Below are 18,918 nucleotides of genomic sequence, written 5' to 3'. Positions count from 1 at the left end.
ATGCTTTTGATGGAGCAGGGAAAGGGCTAGAAACTGTCCAGTGGCGTCACAAGGGGGGTGCCAGTCATTTTGGTGTCACCCCCTCTGAAAAGTCAGGCACTCGGTCATTGACCGAGAGCCCGACGGTGTCAGGAGAGAGGAGGGGACCCGGCGGCATACCTCATCCCGCCAGGTTAACGTCCCCTCCTCTCTCTGCCGCCGTCCATCACCACACATGCGCAATGACGCCACAGTTGAGTGTCGCCCAATCTCCACTCCGGGTGTCGCCTACCCTCGAGACGCCCATGAAACTGTCATTTTATTTTAGTAGTCATGTTTATTGAACAAATGGTAACAAATCAGATTACCATGTTATCCATTGTCAATGTACAATAAAAGGAGTCTTAGGAAAAATCTGGTTACAATGGAAGCACATTGTAAAGAATGCAATCCTTTGTCTTGGTTTTAACAAGGAAGACCTGGCATGAAGGGAAATAAAACTAATATAATAGTGTTGTGCAGCTACCAATAGAAAGGATTATGAAAGATAATACGGCTGTAAAATGAAGAATATTCATCAACCTTTCGTATATATAGAAACTAAAATCTGTTTGGGTTAATAGAGTGCGTGTCTGGAGCTATTTGGGTGTATAAGAGATTCATTCTGAGATCTGGTGTTCACATGGGGCCGGGCCTTTCTCTCCTATATTTTCTCAAAGTTAGTAGGACATCCCTTAACCTCATAAAATGAATTCCCTCTCTCTCTCTGTCCTGCTAACCTTTGCTACCGAAGGTGATGGAAGATCCAAAAATTTGCCACCAGAACAAGAGTTGAGGAAGATTTTTCCAATGGAGACCACTGTTTCGGTCTTAGAGGGAAATTCCCCACATTTTGTAGAGATTTCCTCCCACTTCTGTTGTTTCTTGAGCAGGAAGTGGTTGAAATTCTCCCTAATGGGAAATAGGTCGCAAAAAATAAACTCATTATGAGTTTACACCCTCTCCTACTGTATCAAAAACTAAAAACATCCACAGGCTCCAAGTCCCTAATAGCTCCACTTCCAAAACTTCTAGTCTGCATCCCTCAATCCACAGGCTGCAAGTCCTTGATAGCTCCAATTCCAAGACATCTAGTCACCAGTAGTAATGGGCTCGGGCGTGTTCGCAAGCGCCTCGTGCCGAGCCCGCCAGGAACCCGTCAGCGCGCAGGGCCAATCACAGGCACTGAGACATGTTCCCGGTCCGCAGCTGCATAGATCGGGAAATGTCTGTGCCTGTGATTGGCCCTTCGCGCTGACAGCTTCCCGGCGGGCTCGGCACGAGGCGCTTGCGGACACGCCCATCACTAGTCACCATCCCTCAATCCACAGGCTCCAAGTCTCTGATAGCTCCACTTCCATGACTTCTAGCCACCACCCCTCAATCCACAGGCTGCAAGTCCCTGATAGCTCCACTTCCAAGACTTCTAGGGGGCATCCCTCAATCCACAGGCTGCAAGTCTCTGATAGCTCCACTTCCATGACTTCTAGGCGACATCCCTCAATTTGCAGGCTCCAAGTCTCTGATGGCTCCACTTCCAAGATTTCTACTTGGCATCCCTAAATCCACAGGGTGCAAGTCTCTGATAGTTCCACTTCTAGAATTAATTTCTAGAATTGACCAAGACGTGCAGAAAGGGAATTACGAGATGTAGAACTTTATAGGGTGAGGGGACCTTCACAATCAGTTTCTTCCTTTGCATTCTCCCAATGCAGGTCAGAAAGTGAAAGGAAGACACTGTAATGCTTAATCTGTGTAATTCCTATAGGGTGCCCTCTACTTTCACCTGTCCACCTTCTGCCCCAACTCACTCTTCCTTTCTCTCTCAGGCCTGAAGGTCTGGAGCTCTCTCTATGTGACATATCTGTGGTCACAGTCGCTGGCCAAGAGGAGCAGTTTGAGGATTTTGGTGAAGGAGCGGAACCAGACATGTTCAACAGTCACTGCGAGGATGAGCCGGACAGTTTCACCCAAACGTCAAACAGCACACAACGCATCACCTCCAGGTAAGATCGCCAGTGAGGTGAGAGAATTTAGGGCACATAAACACTGACAAAATTTGGTAAGAAGTCCTGACAACAGCCATTTTCAGGTCAGGACTCTAGCAGCAATGTAGGATGTTTAAAGCCACATTTTGTGGGAAGCAGAGAAGGCACTGTATAAGTTTTTTAAGGAGAATGTCTTCAAAATAAAATGAAAAAACCGTGCACACACCAGCGGCGGCCTCCCGAGCCCTCCTGTCATGGTGATACCGGGCCATTATGATAGTACCAAAGCTTGCCCACCTCCTCCGGCATATTCTTATTGACCAGTGAAGGTGTCAATCATAGTATTAGGCCAATAGGAATATGTGGGGGCTAAGAAGTGTTGGAGCTTGGCTTATCAGAACTGGACTTGGGAGGCTGCTACTAGGGTGGGTGGGCATTCTAGGTGCCTTCACTTTATTTTTTTTAATATTCTATATTTTTTTAATATTTATTTTAATGACAGATTCACTGTAATGGGGTTACAGCACTTTCTTAACAAAGGTGGCATTTTGGTAATGTGTCTGCACTTGTCTTCTATTAAATCCAGATTTGCTTCCGTTGACGTGAATCAGACCTGCGCTATATAAAAATCTCAACAACCAGACAAGAACTGTGGTACAACCCCTGCATCTTAAAGCTTGCGCCTTTTAACAGGTCACGCAGACAGGCAGAGTGGTGTGTGCTTTGAATTATAGGATGCAGGGAGATGGTCACAGCTCTTGACTTGGCATTAAAGCTGAGATGTTCAAAGAATATGTCTCAGGTCTACGTAGCATATAAAAAAAAAAACAAATCTTGGATTCACTGTATGTTAAATACAGGCATCTGGAAATGGATGCAAAAGTAATATAAAATAATATAAATGTTGTGGTGCCAGATTTACTTGAAGAAGGTTTATTCATCAGACTGTATACAGACAGATGTTTCATCTGCTCTCACCTGTTTTGCTGTGTGCCGAGTTTAGGAAGTTCATTATTGCAGAGAGATGGGACCATATTGAAAACAGGGGTTACCTCCGATAACCACAGGTAGGTTTGGATAGATGTTTAGGGCTCTTCCGCATGTTCTTTAAAGCCTATCTCCAAAAAAAAACTCCCCTTGCAGTGGGGCTACCCCAACAGTGCAAGAATTAACTGCTCGTTTATGTCTAGGTACGTATGCAAAGGACTATTATTAAGGGTGCCCGTGCTCTGTGCGAATTTTGGCTGGTGTTTGAGGAAAATCGCAGTGTGTGGAGCTGTTGGCACCCTTTCAGCTGGCACCCTTCGATCAGCTGAATTTTCGTACATTCAGAGCCAGCAGCCAATGGGCTGCCCGCTCTGGTAAGGTATTCTGACAGTGTAAACAGCAGAGGTTCCTCGACTGACACGTTGTTAGTGTTGATGGAGGAATCGGGTCTATTTTTTAGGTTCAGCCCGCAGGTGGAACGAAAAAAAATAGATCAGTGTATGGCCACCTTTACTTGATCTCTGCTCCTGCAGGCTCCAAGACCGGCACCCATGCTCTCTCCTCCCCTCCGTTTTGGCGGTCAAGGGCCCGCTGACATCACTTACGTTATACTTGAGGATGCCGAGGGACAGATCACAAGCCAAAATGGAGGAGGTGAGCCATTGAGCCATGACCTCCAAGCAATGGTCAAGTAAGTAAAAGTCCTTTACACTAGTCCCCTAGACAAAAATGGGCTTAGTTTTTGTAGTGCGGTAGTATCCCCACTGTAAGGGTACTTTCCCCCCGGAGATAGGCTTTAAAAGGAAGCACTTGGCACATGCTTTTTATGCTCATCAGGTGCCTCAGATCCCCCCCGCCAACTTTAAAGTGAGAAGGTGTATCCACACTGGCTGCTGCAGGTGTATTGATTCTCTTTGCTCCCCCTGGTGGCCACCTGTGGTGTCTGTCTGATGCGGCGTGTGTAGCTTGGATGCGGGCGGGTCTGGCAGCGGCGAGCGTGAGGTGGGGCGCGCAACGTGTGTGGAGCTGTGGACAGGGGCACCTTATCAAAAGCCGATTAATCGATTATTGAAAAAGTTGACAACTTTTTCAATAATCGATTATAATCGATTATGTCGATTAGTTGTTGCAGCCCTAGAAATCACTCATGTCATAGTTCTCCTTTAAAGAGTGGAGTCACACAGACAAAGGACACAACCTAAAGGACTTCCTTTAAGATCTGCCAAAACACCCTGTGTACACAGGAAGGGTATCCTTTCCACTGTATCATATAGTCCAGGGGTAGGCACACTCCTGCACTCTGACTGTGGTGTGGTGCATCTGTCTCTGGGAGTCATACCTGTGGCCGTCAGAGTCTTGCAATGCCTAATGGAATTTGTTGATGCACCACAGCTGGTGGGCTTGAGTTTGCCTACTCCAGATATAGTCATATTACTTGTGAAGTGCCAAGCTCTGCACGCAGCAAAACGTACGGACGCATAACAGTTTGCAGTAGTTCATTATGTTCTATATACCCCCGGTAAGGTCAGGTATACACATCTTCATGCACAATCTTTGCGTTCCCCCCCTCAGTGGTGCACCTGTGTCGGAGCGCCAACTTCTAGCACCCCCACCTTGTCCAGCCCTAGGGGGCTTGTACTGCAGCCAGTGCCACAAACATATCAACCGCCTGGAAGACTTATCTACCCGTCTCCGATACCTTGAGATGGACAGGTGACAATGCATGCCTGTAATGCAGTAATGACAGGGTGAGGTATATCTACCAAATGAGGCCCTTCCAGGAGAAGATCATGTGACTGAATGAGCAATGTACCCTAAAACCTGGTCCTAGGGCATTTTGTACATTGCTGTCTTTGCTGATTTATTGATCAAGACTTATCAAATCTTATAAAGAGGCCCTGTCATGAAGCAAAACAATATAAAGCTTTACATTGCCTTGCTTACATATTACATATGTTCCCAGGCAGTAAATAGATTCAGGAAGACTTGCTTGCATCAGGACTATCCCATGCAGGCGTTTTGCTTCGGTACAGATTACCTCTAAGACACTTTAATAAGTAAAGCAGATAGCTCTGCCTCTCAAAATTCAATGCCCTCCTCCTTATACCACCCATTCGCCACTGAACCAGTATTACTTATAAAGGGTGTTCAGTTACCCATTAAATCACATGTACTTCTTACAAAGGGTCTCCAGTGTTCCTCTCCCTGTCCAGTTTTATGGAAGGTTGTTGTGCATGTGTGGGAAAGTCTCTGCATGACAAATGTTCTGCTTTGTGTGTCTCTACGGCTTTGGTACTTTGAAATACTAGTAAAGGAAAGTTTATAGGAGATGATGAAACGTATAAGATCGAGAAGCATTGATGATGCATTAGGCGTTGTATGCATTTCACACTACAGAGGGCTCCAAGTATCTGGAAGTGTCAAAAAGGTGCAAGTATTCAGCTGCTGCCTTTAAAGTGCACGTGTTGTGTGTAATACACCAGTTTGCTGCCGTGGATGACTCCACTTGTGCTGCTTGTTTTAGAAACGAATGGGCATGTAGTCCGAATGCATACCAATGCATTATAAATGTAGCAGGAAAGCTTTGTAAATGCATCTTAAAGCAAACTTTACCCATGTATCAGCTAAACTGAGTGGTGGGGAGTATAGAAAAGGTGAGTATATGCTGCTGGAGAGCGGAGCATTCAAGAGTAAGCGTTCAAGCCCCATAGAAGTCTGTGTGATTGTACTGGACAATGGATGTAAACATTGCTATGGGCCCCGGCACCGATGTAAACATTTCCTTGGGCCTCAGCACTATCTAGGTAAGTAGAAAACGTTGACAGGGCTGGGTGGTTTAGAGCTGTTTAGGGTAGTTGGGGAGAGAAAAGGCAAGGAAACTTTAAAGAGACCCTGTCATCAGACCATTTATTTTTAACACTCTTCCCATAGGAATAGATGGACATTTAATGTATTTTTTTTGCATGTCATTTACCTGTAACTGCTTCCCTTGTGTAGACCTCCAAAAGCCCTGAGATTGCTGATGGGCGCTGCCATCTTGAATGTGATGTCAACAGGCCCAGCATGTTCAGAGCGGTCGTTCAAGTCGCACTCTATAGCAGGGGTAGGCAACCTCTGCATTCCAGCTGTGGTAAAACCACAAATCCCATCATGCCGCTGCCTCTGGAAGTCATGCCTGTGACTGTCAGTCTTGCTATACCTCATGGGATTTGTAGTTTTGCCACAGCTGGAGTGAGTGCCAAGGTTGCTTACCCATGCTATAGAGCAGGGGTAGCCAAACTTCGGCCCTCCGGTTGTGGTGAAACTACAAATCCCATAAAGAAATCCCATCATGCCTCTGGGAGTCATGCATGTGGCTATGACTTGTAGTTCCACAGCAGCTGGAGCACTGAGGATGCAAAGCTAATTTTTCTTTGCCGACACAACTCGTCATTACTGTACAGTGAAAATCATCTATGTGAGGCACATACCTCTCCTACAGTCTCGTATGAAGGTAGCCAGCAGCCATGTGTCAGCTCCTCCGCCCCGGTTTGCACTTATCATACGAGATGACAGATGTGGGGGGGGCAGGGGAGAGATGTGATTGGATGAGCTCCATTTATTGTTTTTTCCTGGTGCAGGAAATAGGAATAATCTCAGCACTTCTACTGATAGGGAGGTCATGTGACCGTTAACTTTTTTTTTTCTCACCGCCGCTATCTTCAGAGCCTATACTGGTGTACGTTTTCCCCTCCATAACTTGTTTTCTCTCCCTGTTGGTATTCAGATATCTCTTGTTTGCCGGGTGATACGCAGCCTCGCCGTGCCGCATGGCATATATTTACCTCTCCTGCACTTGCTTTGCATGCTGTGCCTGTTTGAGCCTCTCATAGCTTCTGCGTGTGTTGTGTGGTGGAAGCTTTGTGTTACAGGCTGTTTCACCTTCCCACTCCTTCCTCTTGTTTATTCGCTGTCTCCCTCTTTCACTCTCATTTATACTGTCCCCCTTTTATCTCTCCTACAGCCCCGACAAGAGGACCTGCAGCAGGAAGGAGGCCCGGTAAGTGACCTGAACCATGCTCGGCTGACATTGGTTTTACAGAGTCCTGCTCTGCAAGCCTGAGTCAACATTAGGAAGGCCGTGGTGTCATTGTTAAAGCTGATCTCCAGGCAAACAGCTAATACCACAGATGGAATGCGTATGAGGAAGCTGTTTTACCTGCCAAAAGGTCTTGTATTTCTCTCCATCACGTCCTAAGATTTACACAGCGAATCTGGGAAAATGGAATGACCTCTTCCACCTGGCTACGCTGACCAGTGAGAACTACTTCTGAAGTACTTTGCTTTTTGCTAAGCGGGATGAGCAGGGGCCAGATTGGAGGGGGTAATTCCATTTTCCCTAATTCACCCTTTAAGGAATGCTGTGGTGTCCCCTTTCCACCCCCAGTCTGCTGACTGGACTGTGAAGGAGTAGCAGCAGACTTGTGAGGTCATCTTATTGCTCTCGTCACCTGCCAACTATTTTCATGAAACACACCTGACTGGCTCTCTGTCTTGCCTCTCCCTTTACTGTTCATAGCTGTGCTGTAGAGGGGATTGCAAGAGGCTGATAAGTCAAATTTAGGTTTGTACACTGGTTGCAATTTGCAAAATACCTTTAAAGTGTATGTCAAGGCAGACAGAGTGTGGAAGGATTAGACCCCCGTCTGGTTTTTACTGTTGTCAAGGGCACAGTTAGTGATTTTCACCTACTTCCTGTGCTGGTGACAGAAGTTTCAAGTGAGCAAAAATCTGCAACAGGAACTCAGCAGAAATAAAAATCTATTAGGAGTTGTAACCTTCCCGTATGCTACCACATAGTTCTTTCTTTGTGTATTGGTCCTCAAGGGTTTCTTTCACTCTTTCACTGTGTGCCTCCTAGGGAGATTTGCACTCTGTATTTGTATTGGTGACCATTGTCACCAGGACTAAAAGTGAGGGTAATAAAATAATTTGTGTTGTCACCGGTATCAGACCGGAGGGGATATATTCCAACCGGGATATTTTGTTTTGGTGACAACTGCCCAAGAGGGGATTTCCCTCCATTGGGAGCAGTGGAGGGCAAACTCTGTCCCCCAGCTGTGGGGAAACTTCAAATCCCACCATGCATCTGCCTCTGGGAGTCATGCCTGTGGCTGTGAGAATCTTGCAATGCCTCATGGGATTTGTAGTTCCACAGCAGCTGGAGTTTGCCCATCCCTGGTATAGAGAGATCTCCTCTCATCTTCTGCAGGACTGCTTGAAGGGAAATCTCCTCAATAGGATATAGATGGCAGACAAAAAAAACCTGATGGGTTTTAACCATTCCTTAGTCATGACATCAGAAGTTAAATAAAAAAGTTTTGGCTTGAGATACATTTTTTAGTTCTCATGCTCACGGCCATATAAGATTTAGGCGGGATCTTGCTGCGTAAAAAGTTGTCTTTATTGTATCACACACTTATGTCCATGTGAGCTGAGATGCGTACATTCCGCACCACTGATTACACATTGTTGTGTACATCTCTCCCTGAATGAGGCATTCACCAGGCGGCAGTGCAGGTGCCCAATGGCCGTGGCATTCAGTCATATAGTATGACTGAAAGCTGAGGTCATTCTTCACTTGTGTTTTTTCTAGTTTTGGTTCCGCAGCACTCCAAGGCGGAGCCGTGTGAATGAGCAAAAAGCATACAATACAGCCGATGTCGCATCCATAAAAATTACAGATCTGAACGCAGCGTGTTGTATGTGCATGAGCCCACAAACTCATGAGGTTCCTTGTAGTACTTTATACACGTGACAGGTTTGCTTTAATGGTAATCTTTTATGAAGGAAAACTACCCATGTGAATGGCCTTAGATGACAGCTGGCTTACTGTCACTAGTGCGCGGAATATCGGTTTGTGTCCTGCAACTAGTATGTGGTCTGGGAGCCGCGATGGAAGCTTTTCCCATGGGTAACATTTTTAGCAAGTAGAACTTCCATACAACAGCATTCTGCAAGCGGACAAAGGTTATGACCTAATGCAAGCTCAGCAAGGGAAATACAGATAAGCGATCCTTCCTTTGCAAATAGGAGGAACGGCTCACTACACACATATGAGGGTTTTAGGTTATCAGGAGACGCAATAAACTAGGGCTTGTCTTCAACCTAAGTTTTGTTGTGTTTGTATGATATATGTCCTCTGTATAGTGCAGATTAGGGCGACATAATATTTTATACTCTGCTGCTGACAGCCTGATCCATCCATGCTAATGGCCAAGTCTGGGCATGTACGGGCAATGCTGGCAGCTGCAGATCAATTATGAGAGATTGGAAGTGTTCATTCAACAACCACATATGCACATCAATCAGGACCTGAAATAGCATCCTCATTCCTGGCCTTTTCATATTTGGGCAGGCATCCTGGAAAGATGACAACCGCTGATACACTATTAGCAGAGGAGATCTAAAACAAATCTTCTTTGCCATTTTTCTGCCGGTGTTTCTTTATCACCGCTGCATCGGAAAATACCCTCTTTTCCACCCCAATCCTTTAAACTTGTTTCCTGTTCTGTAGGAGGCTACATAACAGCGGATTCCTGGGGGAAGAGCCGGAGGAAGAACAGGAGACACACATGGCGTATGATGAGACGGATCTCACTGATAAGGTAACATCGCTGTTCAAAGGTTATTAGCTACAAATTGGGGGCTTCAATGTTTCATAAATTGAGAGTCTGTCTAGTCTCTAAACAAATCAAAACAGCACTACCCTGTAGGGATATACCGATATTAGTATCGGTATTGGTGCCGATACCGAGTACTTGGGCATGTACCCGCCGAAATGTTCCAATACTTGCCTTCGATGCTGGAACTACCAGTCAGGGGAAGATTTCCTCTGACCGGCAGTGCCGCGAGGGAACATGGAGCCGGCTTCCCAGCCAATCGGGAAGCCAGACGGCGGGTAATGACTCTCTACCCAGCTTCCTGATTGACCTGTGAAGCCAGCTCGATGCTAATTGGCTGGGCATCGAGCCAGTCAAACAGCATGAAGCCGGCTTGCCGGGCAAACAAGAAGCCAGGCGGCTTCTTCATCGCACAGGGAATCCCGCTCTGTGCTAGCAGAAGTACCAGCATCGGTACTCGCTATCGGCGAGTACCGAAAAAGATTAATATCGGTACTCAATACTGAAAAAATGGTATCGGTGCCTCCCTACTACCCTATAAGAGAAGAGGTAGTATACTCGCCTATCCAGTGGTCCGTGTCTCCTACCTCTTCCCTTCCTTTTAGGCTGCAGCCCTGTGAGGCTGTTCAGCAGTCAACATTTCTGGGAGTGTTGGATTACTGTGTCCCCCTCCATGGGCTATGGTTCCTTCTTTGACCTCAGGGCATGCAGGACTCGGCAGTGATTTAGGGGTCAGTGAAAGGAACTACAGGACTGACCCCATCAGAGTTCAGTGTATTGCATAGGGAGTTCGTTTTTGTTTTGAGAGTTGACTGTTGTTGTTCTTCTTTAAACTTCCTGCCTTGCTCAAATTGCTCTTTTTCTTCTGTAGGTGCTGTACCTAGAGCAGCGTGTGAGCGAGCTGGAGAGAGATGCGGCCACCACAAGTGAACAACAGAACCGACTTCGACAAGAGAATCTGCAATTACTTCACAGGTAAGAAGAGAGGTTATGTGACAATTGAAGTGCAGCTAAGGGTTGGCTGGGCTGGGTTGCCTTACATTGTTACTACATGTTGTTTACCTTTTTTTTGCCTTGAGAAAGGGACCCTGCGTGGCCCCGAAACGTCGGCTCTTTTTGATTGTCGTGACACCATTGTCCAATAAAAAGGACTTATTCATTTTTAAACTCTTTGAGTGCTGGTGACCTATTTCTTCAATTGTTCGTTTTGCACGGTGCCATCCGTGGAGTTACTACAAGCACCATCTTCGTGTATTGGCCGGGACTGCTGAAAGGTGTGCGGAGAGCACCCTCACCTTACTGTACCTTTTTAAAGTGACATTTCATTCCTATCCACCGCAGCATTTCCCCGCACAATGCACAGCAACCTACCTAAAGGCAGTGTAAAAAGGGCCTTTGCGTTGACTGGCATTGATCTAGTGCAGGGGTAGCCAAACTCCGGCCCTCCAGCTGTGGTGGAACTACAAATCACATGAGGCATTGCTTGATTCCCACAGCCACAGACATGACTCCCAGAGAGAGATGCATCATGGGATTTGTAGTTTCACCACAGCTGGAGGGCCGGAGTTTGGCTACCCCTGATGTAGTGCATGTGAAAACATTTGGAATAATAAAATATTGAGAATTAATATATAATGATCCAATGTAATTGACACTTCTGACTTATTTGCATATCAGGGTGCATGCACTAGAAGAACAGCTAAAAGATCAAGAGCTGCTGTCAGACGAGGTTCAAAGCGAAGAGACTCGCAAACACAGAGATGATATGCGCAAAATGGAGCGTGACCGCAGCTATGAGCTGAGCAGTCTTAAAGCTAGGTATGTACTGTGGTTCGATCGGAGGGAGCCAGTCGGGCTGTCTTGCTCGAAATGTTCATGTGGAAAATGCGCACTCTGCTGGGCTTTCAAGATTACAGTGTAGTAATTACTCTTCCCCTGCAGACTTCAAGAGCTGGAGAACGAGAACACTGATCTCCGCTCTCAGCTGCCGAGTTTCAAGGCAACAACACAGAGGCTAGAAGAGGTAAGCAGTACTGCCCTAAATTACTGTCTCATGTAGGTAAGGACAGACGCAAAACAAAATGAGTGTAACCAGTTTCCAGGGGAACAGCAAAAAGTTTCCCAGCACACTCGCCAACCAGCATGCAAAAAACTTGTCTCACCACTAAGGTTAAAAACAGAGGTTTAGATACACGTCTTCTGCAGAATATGTGAAAGCCGCACCGCCTCGCCAAGGCTCCTCTGTATAGTGCGGCCCTAACTCTAACCTATAGGAGTCTCCATCTTGGAGCACATGTAGCAAAAGTTAAAATTGGGTGCAGGTTCTCCAGGAGGCAGCCCAACCTGCTTAAAGGCACAGGGACACACAAGGGACCCCGCACATCACAACGGTAGTTGAGACCCCCAGTGTGTCACTGCACCAAATCAGTTAAGCAAAACAAATGGCAGACGCACTCCTCAACTCATAACCAGTTTTCAAGCAAGGTGCACATGGAAGTTTTCAGGGGGGTACACTCATGATTGACCCATCCACAAGATTCTTACATGTGTTAGAGACTCCAGCAGCATCCCCCCTCCCACAAAGCCACAATGAAAGTGTCACTCCCTCGCAGCAAGATTCCCCATTTGTTTATTTTGCATTATGAAGAATGCCGAGTGTGACACCATCACTTGGCTGTGTAATGGATGTGTCAAGGCGGCCATAACGTTTTGCAGAATTTTGCCGATGATGTCTCACTGTTGGATTTCCCTTCCAATTTAAAAAAGCTGCAATGCATGCTAGCACACTTAAGTGCGTCATTTTGAGTGGCACCCCCTACACATCTACAAACCGTGGAGCACCTGGTATGTGTTGTAGGGCCTTGCAGAAGAAAGGGAGAAAAAAAAATGGAGCAGGTGACATTTCTTCTGCATTGGAGCCAAATCAAATTAAATGGGCCACTAGACAATATGGAGCAATAAGGCACTTGTTGTACAAATTTCATGAGGATCTCGGGTGGATTGATCACCAAACTTATCTCTGTGAAATGAAGACTTTTGAAACTGAACCTGGTGTGCGGCATTTGTTCCATATTGTTTGGTGTACTGTGATTGGAGACGGGCTTAGGTGCTGTGCCTGCCCGAGGTGGGGGAAGTAGATATCCAACAAGAGCTTTGGAGTAGTACTGTTTATTATATTGTTACTACAATAAATTGATACCGGTAATGCAGCTTGCTGCATTGCATGATAAGGAGCATTGCCGTGTATACACTAACTAAACAAATGAGGTGCAAACAGGCTGTTTATATCCCCTGTCCTGCTGTAATACTCTCCTGGCCCGCTGTAACACTCTCCTGGCCCGCTGTAACACTCTCCTGGCCCGCTGTAACACTCTCCTGGCCCGCTGTAACACTCTCCAGGCCCGCTGTAACACTCTCCTGGCCCGCTGTAACACTCTCCTGGCCTGCTGCCCGCACCACCGATCTTGGCTGTTTCTACATTCAGCAATTAGAGAATTTTCAGATGCCTCATCCCCTCATACCAGAAAGCACAGAGGGGGAATGAGCATTTGACACGCCTGGAAAATTCCTATACAGAGTATTCTTCAGGAAGCGGTGTCTTTTCAATTCAGTAGAGATCAGCAGTGGGATAGGTACATATTGCAAGCCTTGTTTTCCATGCACCTGTTTTTAATTTCATTTAGGTAGTGACAGGGTCTCATTGAACATTAATCGGTTAATATGGTAAGCTTATCCCTGAGCCAGGGCGATGTGTGGTGGTATGTTTACATCTGAATTTGTCTGATATAAAAGTCAAGGAATGACCGTGGAAAGTATTCTTGCTTTGCAATCTCATTTTTACAATTATTTAGTTCTTGGTTAGTAATTGGCACACACAATGCCTCATTATGTACTCTTCCTTTGTTCTATTTCTTCGTATTTATCTACAGGAGAAGTATAAATTGCTGGATCAGGTGGAGGACCTTCAGCGTCAGCTCCAAGACCACCTGGATCAGAATAGAAAACTGGGGGGAAAGCTCAGTAAGGAGCTGCACAAACAGCAGACTGAGAAAGAAAGATGTCAGGAGGTAAGAATATTCCGTTCTCATTGGTGAACGTATATGACCTCAGTATACTCATGTGACCTTATCCCATTCCCATGTGACCTCATCTTGCTCTCCTGTGACCATTACCCCACTTCTCTATCTCCTTGTTTTATGTCCATGTGCCTTTCTCTTTTTTCTGGTGACAGTTCCATGACCCATGTGACCTTTTTTGTTGCTTTTGTGGTCTACAACGTGCAAGCAATTTTCTTTGCCTAAATGATCTCTCTCGGGGTCTCTGTAGACATCAGGGGTTTGTAAGCAACAGCTCCTCTCTCCAGCAGCACATGCTATAACCCTTCCTTCACTCCCCCACCACTCAGTTCAGCTGCCAGAAGCAAAGAATAAACCAGGTACTTAGTCATATGGAGGTGTGCATGACTCACTCCATGCGACAGCGCTGAGCTAATCCTCAAACACCACCACTGTCACAAGGTGAGTGTGCTACTGGACAATAGGTAAAGAACCGGCACTCACAAGGGGGTCCGTCCATCCAATACTTTATATGTAAAAAGGCATAACAGCAGCAAACAAACAACTGCTTACATGTTTCAGCCCCCATACTGGTCCTTAATCATAGCCAACTGAGAGTGCTACTGAACAGGGTATAAGGAAGGGTATAAGGAAGACAGTACAGTCACAATATAATTCAAGACAAGATGGTAAGGAGGGCCCTGCCCTGAGGGCTTACACTCTAACAGGGAGGGAAAAGTGATACATGAGGAGGTAGCTGTGTGGGGATGAATTGTTTGAGAATATGATGGTTCAGTGGTTGGGTTGAGGTGGGATAGGGTTCCCTGAAGAGATGAGTCTTTAGGGATCGCCTAAAGGCAGTCAGAGTAGGAGATACTGATAGTTTGGAATAAAGAGTTCCAGAGGATGGGAGAGACTCTAGAGAAGTCCTGGAGGCGAACATAAGAGGAGTATATGGTTTGAACAAGCCCTGAAAGTACACTATAGTCAGAATTCAAAATGAGATGCACACAGGGAGCATAGCCAACCTACACGGTACATGATTATTATCCAGATGTTACTGTACTGCAGAATTACACCCAGGCCACCGACTCCTACCTCTCAAACACAGGAAACAATAGTAAGAAAAAAATGACCCTTGTCCTGCAATTTGTCTCGTTTTAAATCCTTCTTGTACCTGGCATATGAACCGCACTAAGGCATCATTCACATAGGCCCTGCGGAAGGAGCTTGGGAGGTCAGCGTGTAGGCAGAGTTGTCTAGTCAGTAGTTCTGCATGAAATGAGCAATGCGACCAGAGAAATGACAAGAATACACAAAAAACATTAACTTGTCGTTCGCATATCCTAATATTACTCAGGGCTATGATTTTGAATTGATGGAGAATTATTTGACAGTACCAGCCTGTTTTTATTGCTGCATGATAAAAAAAAAGGCTTGGACAACTGGTAAGTAGATCCCAGGGCATGCCCTCATTATAAACATAGTCATGGGCCAAATATGATACCAAGGTGTGATGGAGTTTGTTGCCAGTAGACAAGACCACATTGATGAGTCTATAGTAAGCTGTGAGCAGACTTGGAAGGAATGACATTAGATACCAAGAGCCAGCATAGTGCAAACACAACCAGAGTTTGCTGCCTTTAGGCCCCGTTCACATTGAGCGATTTATCGCGCGGTAATTCCCGCGATATCGCGGCTATTTATCGCGCGATATCGATCTTCAATGCTTTGCAATGGGGCAAAGGGTCCTGCTGTCGTGGGTCGTGTGTCGCTACAGCAGGACCCTTTTTGGAGCGGATTTTGCCGCGATTCAATGCTTTTTGATGCAAGCATTTGCGCGACAAATCGCCAAGTGTGAATGGGGCCTTAGGGACATTTTCATTTGGGAGGAGGCAACGATGGACACATGACACTACGAGGCTACGAGGAACACTGCTAATGCTATATATTGGGTTCAATAAGTTTGGGCATTACATTAATGACCCAATTACCTTTCTTCCTTTTTTTAATAGGTCATAGAAGAGCTGCGGCGGGAGCTGGAACAGATGCAGCTCATGCGTCTTGAAATGGAACAGAAAATGGGCTTGGGAAACAGCGCCGCGCTGCAGGAATACAACAGCCGCACCAGGGAGGCTGAGCTAGAACAAGAGGTCCGACGACTTAAACAGGTACTTACAGATTTTGTGGTTAAATGAGACATCTCAGGGTAGCTGTGCATGCAGCTGTGCAGATAGGGAACATGCTGACAGGAGAAGAAAGCAGAGTGGGTTGATGATTTATCAGTGTGTTGCTGCTTCACTGTGACCCTACTGTATTCTGCGTTGATATACACAGCATACTTGCAGATTATGACACACCGCTACCTCCTTCTGCGCTGTCCTCCAGCAATGATGGGTCCAGGATCCTGTCAGCGCTGCTTTGCCCACCAACACCATCTCTGCTGTAGATTCTTCCGTATCCCGCTGCAATCCTCTTTGGTCATTGGGCGGCTACTGATGATGTGTACCTGCACACAGAGTTACTTTGTCTCTTGCATCTAGCTGTTTTAGTCGGGCGGTACAATGCAGGGCGCATGCGGCTTGCAACATACAAAAAAACCCCCAGAAAGTCATCAGGAGTAGGGACAAAGTTTTTATGTCTCTTCCGCCTCTAACTCTACCTCCTAGGGACTAGTGATGTCACCCTCCTTCCTGTGCTGTCTGGCAGAACGATGTATCCCAAAAGCAACTGCACAGAATTAGAAATCCTTTTCCTCGTTCACATATCTGCATTACAACTGTGTATTTAGCTGTTTGCTTGGGGCTCGATTTTAATAGCGGAGCTTTTGTACAAGTTTAGCATTCCATTCTTTTCCACATATGCCGAGCACTCCTTCACCCTGCGTGTATGCTGTCCATCTGTCTCCTAATGTCCTTCCACTCAGTGGGCTATTTGTCTCTTTGTACTTTCTCCGCAGGAACAACGGGCCCTCAAGGAGCAGAATGAAGAACTGAATGGACAGATTATTAATCTTAGCATCCAGGGAGCGAAAAACTTGTTCTCTACTACATTCTCCGACTCTCTGGCTGCAGAGATCAGCAGCGTCTCTAGAGATGAGGTGAGGAGGAATAGATTTGTCTTACTGGTAGGGCGCCAGTGATGTCCAATCATGCTGGGAACACAACGTAGTACAACGTAGTGATATCCTTCCCCCTTGATGTTGCAGAATCAGTAGCTATAGTTTTTCATATTTGCAGCTACCTTTAGGAGAGAAACTGCTCCAATAGGCTGTAAAATGCAGTTCTGTTTTATAATTGGTATCCAGTATGTTCCAAAGGGCAGATTTATGGATTTATTGTTGGCGTCAACAGCAGGGCAAGGGGGGAGAGGAGGTGCCGGGCCAGGCTAATATCTTATACGGCAGAATCTCAAGAAAGTGGATTGCTAGGGTTTCAATACAAATATTATATATCAATTTGCTTTTTATTTAGGTTTCAACATAAATACAGAACTATAGAACAAAACAAAACCAACAACAACAAAAAAAAAGTTATAAACATTAAACAGGGAGGGGATGTCTTATCCCCTACTCATTCTCTTACTCACGGGAAATGAAGAACATCAGGGGATGTATCATCGCTCCTAGTTCTCTCGACTATTTGCCAGGGAGACCACACCTTAACAAATTCAGGGATAGTATTATGCAATCGGGCCGTTAGATATTCCAGATTGTGGATATCATGGATCCTTCGCAATAGATCTTCATGAGACGGAGAAGTTAATTGTCGCCATTTTAAGGCTATAAGGCATCTTGCTGCAGTAAAAACATGATTAATGAATTTGGTGATGGGTTTCGGAAAATGTGGAATAGGGAGGCCTAGAAGCAAGTGTACAGGGTCATCTGGTATTGTCTTATCGATTAATCTTTGAAGCATAATCCTTGTAGATATCCAGAAGGGACGTATCTTGGGGCATTCCCAGAATATGTGGAGTAGACTACCCTTTAATGTCGTACATCGCCAACATGCTGGTGATAGCAAATATATATAGATAACAAATATTATATAGAGCTCGGTTCCAGCAATTATTTTTTCTTTGGATGGAGTGCGAAATCTCTGAGAAGCTAATATTAGTGTTTGCGTCACCATTGCCAAGATTTCTCCTTGTCCTTTGGACATCTTCTCTCACCCTTAGAGGACAGGAAGAGAAAGAGACACAGCAAGCAATAAGAAAGCGACAAAGGTTTAAACCTTTGCCTCACTTCCTGTTCTGGGGACAAGGGTTTATGAACTCTGCTCCCTTTTTGTCCTGTAAACTATATTGGTATTACATTGCACTAAATGCGTTCACTCCTGTTCCTAAAAAAGGGCAAATTTTTTGCCACATCACCAGTCCCCATCCATTCTCCCCCCCTCGAATCACCTGATGCAGGATGGCTTTCATTATCACAATCCCTCCTGTGTCAAGTACTGACACACATTGTGCTCCAGAATACTAAATGTTTCTTTTTCTTAAAAATCTCAGGCTTCAAACATTCCATCAAATACATCCCGTACCCACATTGTTTGTATGGGCCTCATGTCTGTGTGCAGTGTTTGCAGTAACTGAAACCCGCACCTCCTTACATTGTTTAAATGCATCATACATTGCAGCTTATGGAGGCTATTCAGAAACAAGAGGAGATCAACCTGCGCTTACAGGATTATATCGACCGTATTATTGTAGCCATTATGGAAACCAACCCAGCCATTCTGGAAGTGAAGTAAGTCATTGATAGAACAACCGCACACAGGTTTGCACAAGTAAAAAGATAAATGTACATTTTATTTCTCTCTCCTACAGTTCTCATCTCTCTCGCTCTATCTCTCTCGTCCGCTTTCTCCTTCTCGTATATTATTCCCACTCCTCTCTCTTCTAGCTGCACTCTCACCCTACTCTTTTCGCTCTTGTTCTTTATCTTCCGCTGCACCGCTCTCTCTCCCCCCCCTCTCTCTCTCTCTCCAGTCCGCTCTCCCCTTCTCGTATATTATCCCCATTCTCTCTTCTAGCTGCTCTCTCCCTAATCATTTCACTCTTTTTCTTTATCTCCCTCAGCTACTACCACTCTCTCTCTCCTGCCACTTCCCCACCCTCACTCTCCCATTCCCCAGCTCTCTCTCCCCTTTCTCTTTCTCTCTCTCCCTTTTCCCCATGCTGCCTCTCCCTTTTCCCCATGCTGCCTCTCCC

The 18,918-nt window shown here is 45.8% G+C and overlaps 1 protein-coding gene across 3 annotated transcripts in view; it reads left to right on the top strand.

The window, feature by feature from the left end:
* RAB11FIP3 (RAB11 family interacting protein 3) overlaps window positions 1-18,918 on the top strand; it is a 68,899-nt gene that overhangs the window by 49,330 nt on the left and 651 nt on the right. Inside the window, exons 5-15 of one of the 3 annotated variants that reach the window (XM_018561799.1) lie at window positions 1,848-2,024; window positions 4,566-4,706; window positions 6,997-7,032; window positions 9,550-9,640; window positions 10,527-10,630; window positions 11,333-11,473; window positions 11,597-11,678; window positions 13,585-13,722; window positions 15,726-15,881; window positions 16,670-16,810; window positions 18,345-18,454. In XM_018561799.1, coding sequence (XP_018417301.1) covers window positions 1,848-2,024; window positions 4,566-4,706; window positions 6,997-7,032; window positions 9,550-9,640; window positions 10,527-10,630; window positions 11,333-11,473; window positions 11,597-11,678; window positions 13,585-13,722; window positions 15,726-15,881; window positions 16,670-16,810; window positions 18,345-18,454 — 1,317 coding nt within the window. Of the gene's footprint in view, window positions 1-1,847; window positions 2,025-4,565; window positions 4,707-6,996; window positions 7,033-9,549; window positions 9,641-10,526; window positions 10,631-11,332; window positions 11,474-11,596; window positions 11,679-13,584; window positions 13,723-15,725; window positions 15,882-16,669; window positions 16,811-18,344; window positions 18,459-18,918 lie in introns of those variants that run through there. The other 2 variants (XM_018561807.1, XM_018561815.1) reach the window with 2 other exon arrangements.

Source organism: Nanorana parkeri, unplaced genomic scaffold (assembly GCF_000935625.1).
Source record: "Nanorana parkeri isolate BGI_ZX_2015 unplaced genomic scaffold, ASM93562v1 scaffold19, whole genome shotgun sequence".
Classification (NCBI taxonomy): domain Eukaryota; kingdom Metazoa; phylum Chordata; class Amphibia; order Anura; family Dicroglossidae; genus Nanorana; species Nanorana parkeri.
Note: the sequence above shows the minus strand (reverse complement) of the source record. Positions and strands in the feature narration are given on the sequence as shown.